General features: G+C 36.8%; 1 protein-coding gene across 1 annotated transcript; it reads left to right on the top strand.

Annotated features, from left to right (window-relative positions):
* Window positions 1-2,488: 2,488 nt before the first annotated feature.
* Window positions 2,489-6,636, top strand: LOC120090232 (uncharacterized). The gene has a single exon (XM_039047788.2). It carries the CDS (start codon window positions 5,546-5,548, stop codon window positions 6,404-6,406), a length of 861 nt encoding a protein of 286 aa, XP_038903716.1. The 5' UTR covers window positions 2,489-5,545; the 3' UTR covers window positions 6,407-6,636.
* The last annotated feature ends 12,424 nt before the right edge of the window (window positions 6,637-19,060 follow it).

Genomic DNA, 19,060 nt, shown 5'->3' with positions numbered 1-19,060 from the left:
ACTATTAGCTAACCTCCATGATGCGGGGCGGTATTCATGGGGTGGAGCATGCTTGGCATGGTTGTATAGACAACTATGCAAAGCAACAAGACCTGAGGTTCGAGAGATAGTTGGGCCTCTCATACTTTTGCAACTATGGGCTTGGGAGCAATTTCCAATAATGGCTCCACAACTACATCATGTTAATGACGCTCAGTTAGTTGGACGAGCCTACGGTTCTCGGTATATTATTTTAATTCAATTTAATTTTTATATCACTGATCTAGTTAATTTAAATTCTAAATTATCAATTTGAAAATTTAGGTGTAGAGACAAATTTTGTGTGACTAGGACAGCCACACATGTAGTCAACCAGTATAGATACATGTTTGATCTACTTCAACTTGAACAGGTACATTACACTAAACCTAATTGATTATTTTATTCACATTTTTATTGTATTTGTCTTTAATATTCTTTAATATAATATTTTGTGTTTCAGGTTATATGGGAGCCGTACAAAATTATTGTGCATACTTTGCCTAATTTTTGTACGAATGGTCAAAACATATGGCGTACGATGAGTCCTGTCATATGTTTTCACATTGGTGAGTGACATCTTCCTGACAGGGTGATGAGACAATTCGGTTTTCAGCAGGATATCCCATCGCCTTATAATACTGAACCCGTACTGCATGATATTGACTTAAAGACTGGAGATTGGTTCGAAAAAGTTGCACATTTGGTAGTGCGATGGCACTATCGTGAAGGTTTATTGGAGTGGGGGTTTCTCTTGAATAGTTTGACACAAATGTCACTCCAGAATATATTCATTGGTATAATAATATCACAAAACGCTACATCACTCGTCCGGGAGCAGCTATGGGTCATCTGGTAAATGAATAAATATTATCTAATTTTTTAATTAAAATTTATTTTAAATATTGTCTAATTGTTTTATAATTCACAGAGATCGAACAACAGTAGACTCCGTGAAGTTGCGAATGATCTGAACCAGGTTCTTGTTATATGTATTGACAACCAAAGCTATATGGAGGAAATTCATTATATGTACGATATACCTATTGTTCCTCCACCAGCTCCTAGACGTAGAGGACCTGTTCGGGAAGAAGATGAGTTTGATGAGGTTGCATATAATGTGGAAGAGTTACCCCTATGACGCAGACGCAGAGTCAAACTGATTATGTTAGTCCGATGATGATGATGCAAGCATTTGGTTCAGGACATTATGACTTAGAGGCTGGTCCTTCGTCTTCATACGTGCATGGACATGGTCGGGGTCGTGGAGAGCATAATGAATATTTATATTATGAAGTGCCTGTAGAGGTACCAGAGTAACATCAAGAAGAACCCGAGCAACCTCAAGTTCGAAGTCGACGACGACAACCAACTCGAAATCAACGACGTCCGCCTTGTGGGACACATTGATTTTTGTAATTATTTTTATATAAATTAGATATTTAATTTACATTTTTTATTTTTATGAGTTATTATTTTTTTAATTTATTCTTTTTAGAGTTTAAATAAAATAATAAATATTTTTAGAATTTTTTTTTATAAAATGGAAAATTAAAAAAAAAGAAAGGATTAGAAAAAAGAAGGTGGAATGTGTAATAATTATAAAGGAAAAAAAGGGGAAATTTGTACGGTATTCTTGCTCTTTATCAAAATCTCGCTCTTGCTCTTTATCAAAATCTCGCTCTCGCTCTCGCTCATGCTCACGCTCACACTCATGCTCTCGCTCTCGCTCTCAATCTCGCTCTTGCTCTCTCAAACTCTCGCTGTCTCTCATAATCTCGCTCTCTAATTTGATTGGGAAGTTTAGTGGCAAAATGAAGGAGATTCATTAGCTCGTTATTTAGTCAGACTTGCTGAGATGACAGAATCCGTTTGAAAACAACAATATTTTCCTAAAAAAAAAAGATCGAGGGTTCAAAATTTGACCTATCTAGGTCGAATTTTCAACCCTCGACTTATTTAAAACAACAATATTTTTACAAATAGTTTGAAAACAACAATATTTTCCTAAATAGTTTATAAGAGTACAATATCCTTTTAATTTTCCCTCTATAGATAGATATTTTATCCAATTGTTCATATATTTGTGGGTGCACTAGTCCCCTATATTTGTCTAGATCCCATTTGGTAATCATTTGATTTTTATTTTTGAAATTAAGTCTATTTCATTTATATTTCTTACCATAATTTACATAGTATAATGGTTGAATTCTTATCAAAATTCCAAAAACAAAATCAACTTTCTGAATGCTTTTTTTTTAATTCTCTAAATTTGGCTTAGTTTTTTTAATCATGGGTGAAAAGTAGATAACAAATGAAAAAGTTCAAAGATGCAAGTAGCTTAATTTTAAAAAACAAAAATTAAAAACAAAATGGTTAACAAACGGGATCTTATTTTTAACTATTTTTTCCACACATTTAAGCTAACTTTTATGCTGTAGTTAACTAAATTTCTAACCCTAGTTCTTTCTTTTTTTTTTTTTTTCTTTTTTGAACAAGTGTAGCCATAAATTAGGTGAAGGAGAAGAACGAGGGATCAAGACAATCTTCTTTATATTTATTTTTATTTAATTATTTTTCTACTCCTTTGCGTGAGATTGAAATTGAGATTTAATTTTTTTTCTTTAGATTGAGATTTAGATCAAATATTCTTTTTAAGATTTTTTTTTTATAAAATAATGTTATCTTAATATTTATCGACAAAAATAAGGGTTGAAAGGAAAGAAATGATAAAATTAGGGTAGTCTCTTATCTTTCAAGTTAGTCTCTTATCTTTGTTTCAACACTACCACTACCCTATTTTTATCAATATTTATTGACAAAAATTTTTAACATTTGTTTCTTCAACCACTTTTTTAGAATTTTTTTTTTGCAATACCTTAACTTTGTGATTATTTTAAAAAATTGCATTATTCTTGAACTTACTCCAATAAAAGTGAATTGAATAGTAATGATTTTCAATTCCAATAAAAGTGGTTCAGTTTTATTTTAATTCAATTTAGTGTGTTTGTTGGTTTAATATCAAAGATTTAAATCGATAAAAAACCAAAGATTTGAACAAAGAGTTCCAAAATTCAATTTCAAAACTAAAAAAGATAATAGCTTTACAAAACATGATTAATTAAAAAAAATTGAATTTAAGAGGACAATCAAATCATCCCGATAAAATCAAATTCTTAAAGATTATTATTAAATATACAAAAATAGAAAAAAAAAACATCTTAGTTTAAATTAAAATTTGTAAATGGTAAGAATATCAGTATTGAAATCTAAAATTTAAATATAATGAAAACTTCTAAATCCATCCGTACCTAAATTTCAATGGTTCTAGAAACTTTATAATCAAAATAATTAATGTAATTAACATAAGAATTACAATTTTCTAAAAAAAAATCTCCTTAAATTACATTTTTATTAAATTATTCAAATATTAATTTTTTTAATCTTTAATAATAGATATATATTTTTCTCAAATTCAACTCAAGTAGGTATAATGTCAAAAAACACGTACAACACACATAGTGTTTAACTAGTAAATTAAAAAGGGAAAAATTTCCCCCTCCTTCTCCCAGCAAAGAAAATGAACATCACTATTACGATGCATGTTGTCACCATTATCTAAATTTATGGTAAACATTGTGATGTTGGGCATGAGTATGATGGCTTTGGCCTATGCTTAGTACGTACATAGACAAAGGGGAATGAGATGATATTGAATTTATATACAAATATCTAAGAGTCTGTTTGGTAGAGAATCCAAATTCTATTTTTAGATTTACTGAATTGACCAAATATGTGTTCATACAACTCAAATTCTATTTCTAAAGACTGTTTCATGATTCAATGATCTAAACAATGCAAATTTTGAAAACAACGTTTTTATGTTTTTATTGTTTCTATATTTTAAAATTTAAATTTTGAAATGCAGAATTATATTAAATAAAGATAAAAACATTTAGAATACAATATGTCATGTTATAAATTCAATTCAATTTTTAAGAAAATAATATGTATTTATGTAATGTATTATAAATTATATAATATTATAAAATAATAATTATACAAATTTATTTAACATAAATCATATTCATAAATAAATTAATAATATTTTATTACCAATTAAATATTAGTGGGTAACTACAACTAGTAGTTTTATGATTTGTAAATATATAGTATCAAACACATTTCAAACATTTGTTTAAATTAGAGTCTAATTTATGAATTTGTTACCAAATAAATATTTGAAAATATGTAATACTATTTTGTTTTCCTTGAACCCTTTGTTTTCAAATTTCTGTTTTCAGATTTCTTACCTCAGAGGCCTTAAATTGTTTATATTTTTTTTAGGTTTAAATCATATTTTAGTCCCTGAACTTTGAATGATGTTCTATGTTGGTCCTTAAATTTTAAAAAGTGTCCATTTTAGTCTTTGAATTTTGAATATTGTTTATTTTGGTCCCTAAACTTTTAAAATTGTACGTTTTAGTCTCTGAACATTCAAAAAGTGTTTATTATGGTCCTTATTATATAATGATGTTCTAGGAGAATTTAAAAGACATTTTTAATCCAAAATTTTGGTCATTCACTATTTTGGTATATTGGTTGTTGACATTTTATTCACCTTCATTTTGCTCAATATGTCTAGAGCATAGTCATCCAAAAATACAAGCTCCCTCAAATTTCTATTGAATAGTTAACATAATTTTAATAGTAGGGATTAAAATATACACTTTAAAAATTTAAAGACTAAAATGAATGTTTTTGAAAGTTTAAGGACCAGAATAAAATGATATTCAAAGTTTAGGGACTAAAATAGGATTTAAACCTTTTTTTGACAATATGTGGAGTGGAGGAATCGAATATTTGATTTCGAGGTTGATAGTACAAACACTATAGTAGTTAAGCTATGTTCATTTTGGCACTTAAAATCGGTTATTGATACGTTTTACTAGAAAATTGTAATTTTTTCTTATGACATTAAACTCGATGAGAATGTTGAATGAGTTCAAATGTTACTACTACTTTGAGTTAGTTTTTATATTGAAGGTATGACTGATATATTATAAAAGTTAAATGATATGTTTTACAAGTTGAATCATGTTCTAGTTAGAAAGCAAATATATAATAATAGCTGGATTAAACTAAATCCACAAAATGGGGGGAAAAACAGAAGAAAAAGGAATTTGAAACTTCACCTTGATTTTGGGTATTTTAGTTGTGAAAGAATGGATATCCAATAATCCAATGTACCAAATCAACCCAAAATTTCTAAAAATGGTTGTTAATGTTATAAATAGTAAAGAGAGAGAGAGAGATTGTGGTGAAAATGCAATCAGAAATTTTCAAAGCAAAAGAAATGTTAAGCTATTTCAAGCACTTACCTGATTAAGCTTCCAATGGCTGTTGTTCCCTTCTTCTACAAAGCCCATCTCTTCCATCAATTCCCTTCATAAACTCCTCCATCTTCCCTTCCCATTCACCATTCTCATCTTATTGTTCTCTGGAGGAAGAGAACGGCAGAATAAAAATGGAGCTCATCAATAATGTCTTCCTCCTCCTCGCCTTCTCTTCTCTTTTCTCCTCTGCCATTGCCATTTGTGTTCCTCGCAATGCTTTGGGCTTTGTATCAACTTCTATTCCACCAACCATTGAGCCGCAAATAGCCCCACAGACAACAGAGTCAGTTACGGCTTCTCTGCCACAATCTCCCTCAGCACAGACACCGCAGGTTGAGGTTACAGTTTCACCGCCTCAATCTCCACCGACACAAGCACCGCCGGCTACGGTTACGGTTTCGCCGCCTCAATCTCCCTCACCATCGACGAATTCCGCTCCGGCGGAGGAGGAGCAGGAATCCGCCTCTGAAGAAGACTCAGGACTACCTGAATTTCAAAAATTGCCTTCGGATAATTTGGTATCGTCGGTCGCATCAAGCACGACGACGGATCTGGTTGAGATCTGCGATGTGACTAGCAATCCTCAACTATGTAAAACCTCGATTTCATCTCAGATCCATGGAATGACGGTGGATCCTACTTCAGCATTGAAAACAGAAATTCAGCAATCGATGAAAGAGGTGACGAAAGCAATTGCAACATTGAAGGAACTTCGTAAAGATCCATCAGCATCGAATGTGGAAATCGCGTGTTACGATACTTGCCTGGAGAATTTCGATATAGCTATTGAAGATCTAAAAGCTGGATTGGAATCGATCGATGTTCACGACGTTGGTAGAATGGAGAGTGTTCTTACGGCCGTACTGACGGATCTGATGACTTGCGATGATACATTTGCAGAGATGGGAGTGGATTCTCCATTGGATAGTCTTAGCACGAGGATGAGCAAGTACGCCAGTAATTGCTTGGCGATTTCGAAATTGCTTCTGTAAAGGCAAAACAGAAGCGAGTTGGAGAAGAAGATTCCATTGATGGAGTCTGCCTCTTGTTCTTGTTCTTGTTGTTCTTCTTCAACTCAGAGCCTTCATTTGGAGAAGGTTTATTTAAACATTCTGCTCTGTTCATTCTATGATGAATTCATGGAATAAATTTTGCGAAGTGATTTGGTGGCAAATTGGCAATGACAGTATTTATATGACAAAAATAATATCCTAATTTATCATTTATTTTTTTATTCTTCATTTTTGTCATTTCATATACTCTTCTCTCTCATATCATTTTCTCAGCTTCAAAACCCTCCAATTTTATCCCAGTACCTAAAATTAGTTTTAATAATTATAATAATTGCCTAAATGTGAGTGTTTTTAACTCTACAGAAAACCTATGGACAAACATTGATCAAATTTACAACTAAAAACATTTAAGAAACAGCACTCTCAAAAACATGTTTTTCTTGTGTAGTTCGAAAATTCATTGATCTTGGTATTAATCTGTCCGAGTATTAAACTTTAAGACATAACCCGACTAACTTTTTCAAGTATTTAAACCCTATTTTCCATATGAACCTCTCCGTGCCGTGTAAGTCTTTGGAAATAAGAGTCAATTGAACCCCATAACTAGATACATACATATAAATTAGCATTCGTGTGAAATGTTAGACAATTATATTGAGAAAAAAAAATGTGGAGAGTTTTGAAGCTCTAAATCTTTAAATCAGTTTAAACTAGCTTCTAGATGTTGAGTGTATAAAAATAACAAATCAATATAAACAATTACCTACTACCATTAAATGAAGATTTTAAAATTCTTCCAATATCTAAGATATATATACTAGAAAAAACATTAGATGTCTTTTTTTATATTTTTTATGGGTGCCTCATCCCTCAACTTCTCCCTTTTATGATTTTTATATTTTTGATGGGTTCCTCATTCCTTCTTGTTCTACATCTACTTAAATTCTGAAATCGGAAAAAAGACTATGTTGACATTTTTTTGGTATCACCAGTTTATGACTAAAATTAACTGTCATTAAAAAGCAGTTTTTAAGTAAATATATTTTCATATTTGGAATATTAGAAATATATTATATTTTCTTTTATTTTTTGTGTAACCTTTCTTTAAAAAACAAAAAACAAGGAAATAAGTAAGAGTTTGAAAAACCTAATTCTAGAGAATTATTTCTCTAATTCTAGCTTCCATTGTCTTTTCATCAATTTGGGTCATTTGGAGCTGTCTCATATATGCATTGAAACTTTCATTCGTAGGACGTACCTAGCAATGACGAGGGATCAGTTACTAGGCCACAAGGACTATCTAGACTTATGTAGTAAGTTAGTCTACAGAACCCAAAACATCGGTTTTGATACGAACTGTAACGACCCGACCCCCTAGGACTTAAGTTAGGCCATTACTAAATACATGCATGCGTGGAACTCAAAACGACACTCGGTTATGGTGAAATAAATGCTAATTAAATAAGGTAAGTTCAAAAGACTTTCATTAAATTCAAATACTAAAACGATAGTAGGGTACCCATAAATCATAAAAGATAATAAATAAGTCTGAAAGATTCTTAAAAGTAATTTTAAATATCAAAACTAAAAGTTAAGAGAAACATGAAAAGAACTCTAAATCTCATGAGCGGAAGCGTAAAAACTAGTCCCAGTGGCTCGATTACGAATTTCGCTTGTCCATCGCCGGTGCATCTCTATCCTTACTTAAAACAACAACATGAGAGCATATAAACTGCTCTAGTCCTCATGGGACACATATACACATGAAACAAAAGGAGATTGAGTTCTATCCTACTGTAGTTAAGTATGCCCACTACCTCTGGTGAATTCTGAAGGAGACACAAAACTGGTGAATCCCGAAGGAGACACAAAACTGGTGAATCCCGAAGGAGACACAAACTGGTGAATCTCGAAGGAAACACAAACTGGTGAATCCCGAAGGAAACACAAACTGGTGAATCCCGAAGGAAACATAAAATCTAATGGCCATCTAACTAATCAGTAGGAACACTTACTGTAAAACCCAAACCCTAATTACTTTAAGTCATGTGATGTCTTCTAATGAGCTAAATAATGTCATGTCTCAGGAAGGATAGAAGATGGAATACATAATAAGCATATGAATGAGAACATGCCATCTAATGAGGAGTAGTGCTGAAGTAATATTGTGAGTGAAGTTACAAAAGGAAATTTTAAATCCTAGCCCTTCATCACCAATAGTGGGTCAGGAGGCACAAGGAGGGTGCATGCTGGATTTTGGGCGGTAATATAAGCAAGAAGGTCGAATTCATGGGGTCAGTTTGGACAGACTACTTACGCTATTTGTGTAATTCCAGTGGCATTCGAAAGTTCTGTGTGTCTATTTTCTGTGGCTGAGCTGCTAGAAGGAAAACTCGCCGGAATAAAGCCGGAGGGACAAAATAAAAACAATGGGTTCATTTCTTAGGTGAATCTAGGTCATCAATGAAGAATTGAAGCTCCAAGGTGAATTACGAAGCGTTTTGAGCTAAAAATTTGAGGTAATATTGTTAACTTAGTTATATTATAGAATGAAACTTTTTAAGATGAGGCCTGGAAATCGAGTTATATAATTTTGAAAGTTGAACTGGAAATTGTTGAACAAGCAGGTAGCAGCTTGAATTGGGGCCAATGATGAAGTTTTGAATCTTCAGATTAAACGACGAGGAATTTTGAGCTGAAATTTTAAAGTAATATTTTTTAACTCAATTCTAAACATGTTTGTAGAAGGAAGTTTCTTCAAAAGAGGGTTGGATTTTAAGTTATGAATTTTTGAAATTGTAATAGAGGATCTGGGCATAAGCAGACAACTGCTTAGGAAGATTAAGCAGGCAGCTCAAGAGCGAGAGTGAGAGGTGGATCTCGCTGGTTTGCACTGGATCTCACTGGTTTTGCGCTAAATCTCGCTGGAAAGTGCCAAATCTCGCTGGTAAATCTCGCTCATAAGGATGATCTCGCTCATGTGGGTGATCTCGCTCATGATGATTTTCTCGCTAGTCATGCTGATTTTGTTGATAAAAGATCCATTAGTAAATGAACTATTTGAGGTATTTTGCTAAGAATTCTAAATAGTTTAACTGGGAATTATGTTCTTTCAAGCAAATAAGAGCTAGGAGAGGCGTATAACCCGTTAAAAGGCCAACGAGCTGTGAGTGACTATTTGATGACTTACTGTTTTAATGATTTAGAAACTATGATTTCTTGAAGATATTTCTCATGCTAAGTGTTTAAATGAAGTGCCAAGCAACGTGTTTGTGAAACTGTTTCTCATGCTAAGTAAAGCATGTTTTCTATGGAATTAATATGATTTAAATATGTTATTTTATCCAAATACTTTCAGCATGTTTAAGTAACTCCATTTTATGATGAACTAGTATGATGGATGAACTAGTATGATAATTTGAGCACTAAGCCTTAGTGTTCAAATGTTTATGACTAGATTTACTTAAAACGCGATACCGAAGGACATTTGAGAAGGTATCCGCCTAACCAGATTTCGAAGGACATTTGAGAAGGTATCTGACCAACTTGGTATCGAAGGACATTCGAGAAGATACTGGATCAACTTGATATCGAAGGACATTTGAGAAGGTATCTTAGCAGCTCGATACTGAAGGATGTTTGAGAAGGTATCTGAGCAGAAGTACCTAAGGATACTGAAGAACAATGAGAAGGTATCCTAGTTAAGTATCTAAGGATACTGAAGGACAATGAGAAGGTATCCTAGTTAAGTACCTGAGGATATTGAAGGACAATGAGAAGGTATTCTAGTCAGGTACATAAGGTACGACGGTACTCAGTTATAACCACGTGCACGTAGGTAATACAACGTCGAGGGACTGAGCAAAAGGGGTTCTCCCCGATTAAGGTTGACATTGAGGGTTAGAACTAGTAGTTCACTCTCAACTAAGGATAAAGACAGTCGTATATTCTCCTAGGCTAGAAGGATAGTTTGAAATTTCTAATACTTATTAATGTTTATCAACGCATGATGTTTACTAATGTATGAGTTTTCCAAGTATGTTTTCCATGTCTAACGCATGCTAGTGGTTTTACATGCTAGTTCAATATGTTTTAAGCCAACTTATTTCACAAAGTATGAAACATGTGTTAGGGTTAAAGTTAAGGTTGAATGAAGCTTGACGTACTATGTTTTAAATACCTAAGGTTGCCAAAGTACATGCGTTGGTATTTCTAAACATAATGAATAGGGATACTGAAGGTAGAGAAGGTATCTAAATAAATTTACCTAAGGTGTTGACAGTACATAGCAATCTCCATGTGTATGTAGGTAGGTCTGAATGAGAGGTCGAGGTATGGGTCTCTTGGCCGATAATAGATGTTGGGAGCTAGAGCAGTGTATGCTCGTTCTCAACTAGGGATTAATGATGATTATTGATGTTTAAGAGTTGTTATCAACGTTTATGTTTTAAGGATGTTGTTTGAGATGCCATTGGTATATTTAAAGAGATCAATATAGGGATCTCTTCTAGCCATAGTTTAATGTGAACAGGTCGAGGTAGAGGTCTTATCTGGCCATGACTTGACGTTGGGAATTAGAGCAGTGAATGTTCATTCTCAACTAAGATTCAGGTTTTATTCTGCTGCTGCTCTGCCACTCAAAGAAATAGGTTGAAGGAAGCATAATTGAAGACTAATGTTAATTAGTACACATGTATCTGTCTAGTGACTAGTATTCTTGATAGGGCTCACTAGATTGTAATGTCCATGTATGAACAGTGCTGCCGAACCCTGTAGTGTAAATGTGGTAAGTTTTGAGTTAATTTGTATGTATTCAGGGTTTGTGCATTATTTAACAGGTAAGATAGTCAGTAAGTGCCAGTAAAAGGGTTGGTAACTGCTGCAGTCACCATTCCATCCAGGTTAGGAAGGTAATCTGGAGCGGGATGTGACAAATTGGTATCAGAGTAAAAGGTTTTGGGAAAAGAGGGGAAAAGTTTATATATGTAAGTCTGAGTCTTGAGTCCTTAGCATGTGTACTACCTAAGTAAGAGGAAGATGTCAAGAAAATTGGCAAGTAGAGCAGGTAGACAGACAACGGGAACCCTGACCCTACCTTTAGAAGTTTCGATACTCGAGGGAATTCAGATTTTAGTGAACAAAAAGGTCAAGACCTGGTAAATCAGGAAACGACTTCATGCGTGGAGTCAAGGATTCCACAGACAGGAACAGATCTTCAGTTAGAAGATAGAATATTTAACAAGAGGTTGGCAAAAAGTGTCGAATCCATTCTGGCAGATTCATAAAGGAAGTACGATATTGAGAATAACCTAATATATTGATAAAGGACGGAAAGCTACAAGTCAGTATAGGGTAGGAAAGAAGAAGCCAAGACTTGTGGTTAGTATGGATGATAGATCAAGGTTTTGGCATCCTACCGAGCTGGTAGCTGGTACAGGTAAGAAACCCTTATGCACGAATTGTGGTAAGCATCATCAAGGGACATGTTATAAAGGGAAAAACGTATGTTTCCGGTACGGACAGGCAGGACATTTCAAGAGGGAATGCCAGCTAGGTCGAGAAGTTCAAATAGAACACAAAATAACTTTACAGACGATGGACAAACCTAGTGGCTCGGAGCCGAGGAAGGAATTCAAAAGAAGAAAAATGAGAAAGGAAGCAGGACGACCTCAACGCCAGGGCAGGTTTTACGAAGTGTCCTACCAGGAGGCAGAAGAGTTACCTAATGTTGTTAATAGTAAAGTAACTTTATGTACCAGTATATTTAGAACCCAAAGGACGACGACTTGGAACCTTCGAGATACTAAAACCAAACTCTCCATCAGTCCAACAACCAAAAGGTGCCCAACAATCAACGACAAGGGTCACAACACTTACCAAAAATACTTGCCGAACGAACTCGAATCCGCTAAACTGCACATTGCACACTCCAAAGTACTCCAATCTTGGATCTGGATTCCAAATATAGAGATAACAAATTTTTAACTCAAAATCCAAATGGGTACTCAAACCAGATCAACCAAAATCTTGCCCAAAAAAATAATCAATCGCTTACTCAAAACACAAGTCTAGTAGCATAGGTGGATCCCGGTGACGAACAGGGCTAGCGGCACTGAAAGCATCCGGCAGTGACACGGTGAGCGACAGAGGAAGGACTTTGGCTCGAATCTAGGTGGAGGAGAAGGACGTGCAGTGAAGGAGTTGACTAGGGAAGAAGCTTCCACGGCGAGCAACGGTGGAGACCGACTTGGGCTCGGGCGGCGGCAGGAATCAGATCTTAGGCAGTGCGAATGGTTGAGGCACGAAGAAGCCGAAATCGAAACTGGGCTGTTCGTGGCTCGGATCTGGGTTGGTGGTCAAGGTCAGCGGCGAGGAGATGCTGGTCGAGGTCGGCGGCTACTAGGTCTGCGTGAGGAAGAAGAGGAAAGGGAGGAAGAAAAAGAAAAAAAAAAGGAAAGAAAATGAAAGAAAAAAAAAATATTATATTATATTTTATTCTTTTCTTAATCCACATAAATTCTTTAAACTCCCTTCCTTTCAAAAAGATTTAACTCCTGCCATTCAATTCCAACATAAATATTTTCCAACGTCCATAATTAAATTCCCGCAATTACACTTAAGTTCCAAAATTCCAAAAATGTCCTCAATTAGTAAAAATTACTGAAATTACATTAATACTACTAAAAAAATTACGGGGTGTTACATCCGTCCCTCCTTAAAGAACTTTCGTCCTCGAAAGTTCATTCTTGAAAAAGTTCTGGGTACTGGGCCTTCATGTCATCCTCTCGCTCCCAGGTAGCCTCCTTGAACTGGTGATTCTGCCACAGGACTTTCACAAAAGCAATTTCCCTGCGACGCAATGTCTTTACCTTTCTGGCGAGGATCTCTACAGGCTTCTCCTTGTAGCTCAAGTTGTCATTCAACTGCAAGGGCTCGAAGTCCATTATATGGGATGAGTCTGTTTTATACTTCCTTAGCATCGAAATATGGAAGACATTATGAATTGAAGACAGTGCTGGGGGCAAGGCCAAATGGTAAGCTACGGGGCCAACTCGTTCCAGGACCTCGAAAGGTCCAATAAATCTCAGACTCAACTTCTCTTCCTGCCAAACCTCATAATACCTTTTAATGGGTGTCACTTTGAAGAACACTTTCACACCATTCTCAAATCCAAGTCCTTACATCTTACATCGGCATAGTTTTTCTGTCTGCTCCGAGCTGTTTGCATACTAGCCCTAATCTTCTGTATTTCCTCATTCATGGCCTGAACTAATTCAGGTCCTAACAATTTCCTCTCTCCTACCTCATCCAAACACACAGGGGACCTGCAACTCTTCCCATATAGGGCCTCAAATGGTGACATCCTAATAGTGGACTGGTAGCTGTTATTATAAGCAAATTTCATTAAGTGCAAGTGAGCATCCCAGCTTTCTGAAAACACTATGGCACAGGCACACAACATTTTTCCAATATTTGATTCAATCGCTCTGTCTACCCATCAGTCTGTGGGTGGAAAGTTGTACTGAAATCTAACCGGGTCCCCAAAGCTACCTGAAGACTTTTCCAGAAATTAGACGCGAAACGAGGGTCTCTGTCCGACACGATGGACACAGGCACTCCGTGCAACCTCACTACCTCCTTCAAGTATAACTGTGCCCACTTATTCACTGAAAAGGTGGACTTCCCAGGTATGAAATATGTTAACTTTGTAAGTCTGTCTACCACAACCCATAACAAGCCTGCTGGTTTCTACCTCGGGGCTTTCACCTGCTGGCACACCAAGCACTTACTGACAAACTCTGCAATCTCTCTTTTCATATCATTCCACCAGTAGTAACGTTTCAAGTCCTAATACATCTTAGTGCTGCCGAGGTGAATTGAAAATAAGGAACTATGAGCTTCTGACAACAACTCATTTTTAATATCACTAACTGCTGGTACTCACAAATGTCCCTGATAAAGGAGGCCACCTTCCGCTGAAACTGAGAATTCGCTATCCTGACCTGACTCCACCCTACGAACTCTCTCTTCCAGATAAGGGTCGTCTCGCGGCGCATCAATAATCTTCTGCCTTAGACTCGGTCGCAACAACAACTGTGCTAACTGTGCCGTGATCTTTCCCACTGCCACTGCAATTTCTGCCCTCTCTAGTTCCCTGCACAAGTGAGTCTGTCTAGTAACGAGGGCTACTGAATGAGCCATCTTTCTGCTTAGAGCATCTGCTACTACATTTGCTTTTCCCAGGTGGTACAAAATTTCACAGTCATAGTCCTTCACCAGCTCCAACCACCTCCTTTGCCTCATGTTTAACTCTTTTTGAGTGAAAAAGTACTATAAACTCCTATGGTTGGTGAAGATCTGTATCTTCTCTCCATATAAGTAATGCCTCCAGATCTTGAGAGCAAAAACCACTACTGCTAACTCCAAGTCATGCGTGGGATAATTCTGTTCATGCTTTTTTATCTAGCGTGAAGCGTGAGCAACTACTCTACCCTGCTGCATCAATACGCATCCTAACTCCTTATTGAACGCATCACTGTAAATGACAAAACCACCTGATCCATTTGGTACTATAAGAGCTGGGGCTGAAACTAACCTCTGCTTGAGGTCTTGGAAACAGTTTTCACAAGCCTCATTCCAAACACATGCTACTCTCTTTTGGGTCAACTGAGTCAATGGGGTAGCTATGCGAGAGAAGTCCTTTACAAATCGTCTATAGTAGCCTGCTAATCCAAAGAAACTGCGCACCTCACTGACTGTGGTTGGACGAGCCCAACTCGTAACTGCCTCAATCCTTGCAGGATCCACAAAGATTTTTTCTTTCAATATTACATGCCCTAAAAACGACACCTGCCTCAACCAAAATTCACATTTAGAAAACTTAGCATATAACTTATTGGCCCTCAACATCTCCAAAACTTTTCGCAAATGCTCTTCATGCTCGACCTCTGTCTTGGAATAAACCAAGATGTCATCAATAAAAACAATCACAAAGGTGTTGAGGAATTCCTTGAACACCCTATTCATTAAATCCATGAACACTGCTGGTGCATTCGTTAGACCAAACGACATTACTATAAACTCATAATGTCCATACCTCGAACGAAAAACTGTCTTGGGTATGTCACTGTCCTTTATTCTCAGCTGGTGGTATCCTGACCGGAGATCAATCTTAGAGAATACTGTAGCTCCCTACAACTGATCAAACAAATCATCAATATGGGGAAGAAGATACTTGTTCTTGATGACCACCTTGTTCAGCTCTTTGTAATCAATGCATAGATATAACGATCCATCATTCTTTTTCACAAACAAAACAGGTGCACCCCATGGTGACACGCTAGGGCATATGAAACACTTGTCCAACAACTCCTGCAATTGAACCTTCAGTTCCTTCAACTCTGCCGGGGCCATCCTATATGGAGCCTTCGAAATAGGGGTTGTGCCTGGCTCCAACTCAATAGCAAAATCTATCTCCCGCTGCGGGGGCAGTTCAGGAAGATCCTCTAAAAAAATGCCTGGAAAATCCCTCACTACTGACTCCGAAGTCAAGGTAACTTTAGTCTCTCTAGTGTCCACCACATTGGCCATAAAGCCCTAGGCTCCTTAGTCGAATAGTCTATTGGCCTTTAATGCTGAAATCACTTTGGGTAGGACTACGGTCCCAACCCCTTTAAACTTACAACTGGCTCCTTAGGAGGGTTAAAGATGACTTCTTTACAGGAGCAATCTATGCTGGCATGATTAGCAGCTAACCAATCCATGCTCAATATCACATCAAAATCATGCATATATAAAATTATCAAGGTTACATCTAATGCGCGATTGGCTATCTCAACCTGACATGCTTTTATCTTTTATGTAGCTAACATGATCTTTCTTGATGAAGTGGAAATGGACAATGCAAATGGCAAAGGTTCTGAGTCTAACATGGCATGCCTCATAAATACCGCAGATATAAACGAATGCAAAGAGCCAGAGTCAAACAAAACTAAAGCATGGTGCCCCAAAATGAGAAGCGTACCTGTCACCACAGTGCCTGACTTCTCGGCCTCACGCCGAGTGGTAGAGAACACCTTACCCTGATGCTGTTGACGACTTGGGCCCCCCTGAAATGAGCTTACGGGCTGGCCCCTGTGTTCAGGCACGTTTCTCCTCGGGCATCTCTCTAACATATGCTCTTCTGGCCACATCGAAAATAGATCCCAGAGCCGGCTAGACAACGTCTCTATTGTCGCTTACCACAAGTAGTACATATCGGCCTATCCTCCCTACCAGTCACAATTTGGGAACCCTGTTGTCCCTACTAATGTGGAGCATTTACTGTGTTCTGGTTCCTCTACTGATGCTTAAGAGCCCTGGGCTTAACCTTCCTTTTCTGATCTGTAGAGGTCCCAATCCCGAGTAACCTTCTATAATCCTCTCCTACCTGGGAGTCAGCATCAATCCTTATGGCGGCCTGTAGTGCCGCAGCATACGTCTTGAGGTCCAAGGCATGCACCATACCTCGCATCCCACTCCTCAGGCCCTGGATGAATCTCTCTGTCCTCGTTGCCTTGGTGGCTACTAGTTTAGGAGTAAAGCGAGATAGCTTATCAAATTCCATACTGTACTCCTCCACTAACATAACCCCCTGCTTCAAGTTTAAGAATTCCACCTATTTGTTGTACCGAGTGTTGGCCGAAAAATACTTCTCATAAAAGCGTTCCTTGAACTGCTCCTAGGTTGCAAGCTCTCCATCAGTATCAATCATCTTCTCTGCTGAACGCCACCAGATTTTCGCGTTACCAGTCAACATGAAAACTGCACATTGAAGCTTGTGCTCTTCCGGGCACCTCATAAAACGGAATATTGTCTCAATAGATGACAACCACATCTTGAGGCCCTCAACGATCCATCAAAAGTGTAAGGGTCATACTTCCGGAAATCCATTAGATGTTTACCTCAAGAGACAGGCCCTGCGTGTCTCTATCTTGCGGTCGGGTCTGTTGTAATTGCTCGGGTGGCACTGGTTCCTTCTGAGCCTGGATCTGGGTAGTCTGTCCTGCCATCGTGCTATGAATCAGCTCTTGCAGCTTTCCCATTAGAGAAGATGCAACAGCTTTACTAATTCTAGCTTCCATTTCCTTTTCATCAATTTGGGTCACAGGCGGATTTGGAGCCGCCGGAACAGTCTGGTTACTCTTAGCTCTCTCTGCTTGCATTTCTTCTCTAACTGTCTTTCTTGTTCTAGGTTTAGGTGTCATGTCCTATCATGAATTCATACGTTAACTAGCTATTTTTGGGTCTTTCTCAAACATCATGCATTTAAAACACTACATCACTGTTCTCATATATGCATTGAAACTTTCATTAGTAGGACGTACCTGGCGATGATGAGGGATCAGTTACTAGGCCACAAGGACTATCTAGATTTACGTAGTAAGTCAGTCTACAGAACCCAAAACATGGGTTCTGATACCAACTGTAACGACTCGACCCCCTAGGACTTAAGTTAGGCCGTTACTAAATACATGCATGCATGGAACTCAAAACGACACTCGGTTATTGCGAAATAAATGCTAATTAAATAAGGTAAGTTCAAAAGGCTTTCATTAACTTCAAATACTAAAACAATAGTAAAGTACCCATAAATCATTAAGGATAATAAATAAGTCTGAAAAATGATTCTTAAAAGTAAGCTTTAAACATCAAAGCTAAACGTTAAGAGAAACATGAAAAGAACTCTAAATCTCATGAGCAGAAGCGTAAAATCTAGTCCCAGTGGCTTGATTACAAATTCCACTTATACATTGCCGGTGCATCTCTACCCTTACGTGAAACAACATCATGAGAAAGAATGAGTATAAAATACTCAGTAAGTAACCCCACCACTGGGGTCAAACTAGACATCTATGTCCTCTAGATACCTACCTCTAGTGAAACATATAAACTGCTCTAGTCCTCATGGGACACATATACACATGAAACAAAAGAAGATTGAGTTCTATCCTACTGTAGTTAAATATGCTCACTACCTCTGGTGAATCTCGAAGAAGACATAAAACTGGTGAATCCCGAAGGAAACACAAACAAGTGAATCCCGAAGGAAACACAAATTGGTGAATCCCGAAGGAAACACAAAATCTAATGGGCATCTAATTAATCAATAAGAACACTTACACAATCTTAACATCAAAATTATCACTATATGAATCTATGACATACATATATACCTCAACATCGTGGCTTTATAACATACACATATACCTCAATATCATCAGATCCAATACAACCATATGGAATCCAATACAATCTCATGCTAGCATTTAAGTGTCTATGTGCACAAATAAATCTTTCAGATCTCCTACCAGAGCATACATTGATCATACTATACTATCAGTCTATCATGTTGTCATACTGCCATAACATTCATTTATCGTGCTAGCATACATCTAGTTTCTAGCTCGTGGGCAGTTCCAGTAGTAAGATTACTTACCTCGATATCAAACTCCGATTTTAATCCAAGCTAATGATCTCCAACCAAAAACCCCTGAACTAAGTCCCCTAATATAGACCATAACACAAATTTTAAATTCTTAGAACCAAGATTTATACATATAAATTAAATTTAGGGATCACCAATGAACTTAC

Source organism: Benincasa hispida, chromosome 11 (assembly GCF_027475165.1).
Source record: "Benincasa hispida cultivar pf3 chromosome 11, pf3_genome.v1.1, whole genome shotgun sequence".
NCBI lineage: Eukaryota > Viridiplantae > Streptophyta > Magnoliopsida > Cucurbitales > Cucurbitaceae > Benincasa > Benincasa hispida.
This window is presented reverse-complemented; position numbering and strand designations above follow the sequence as displayed.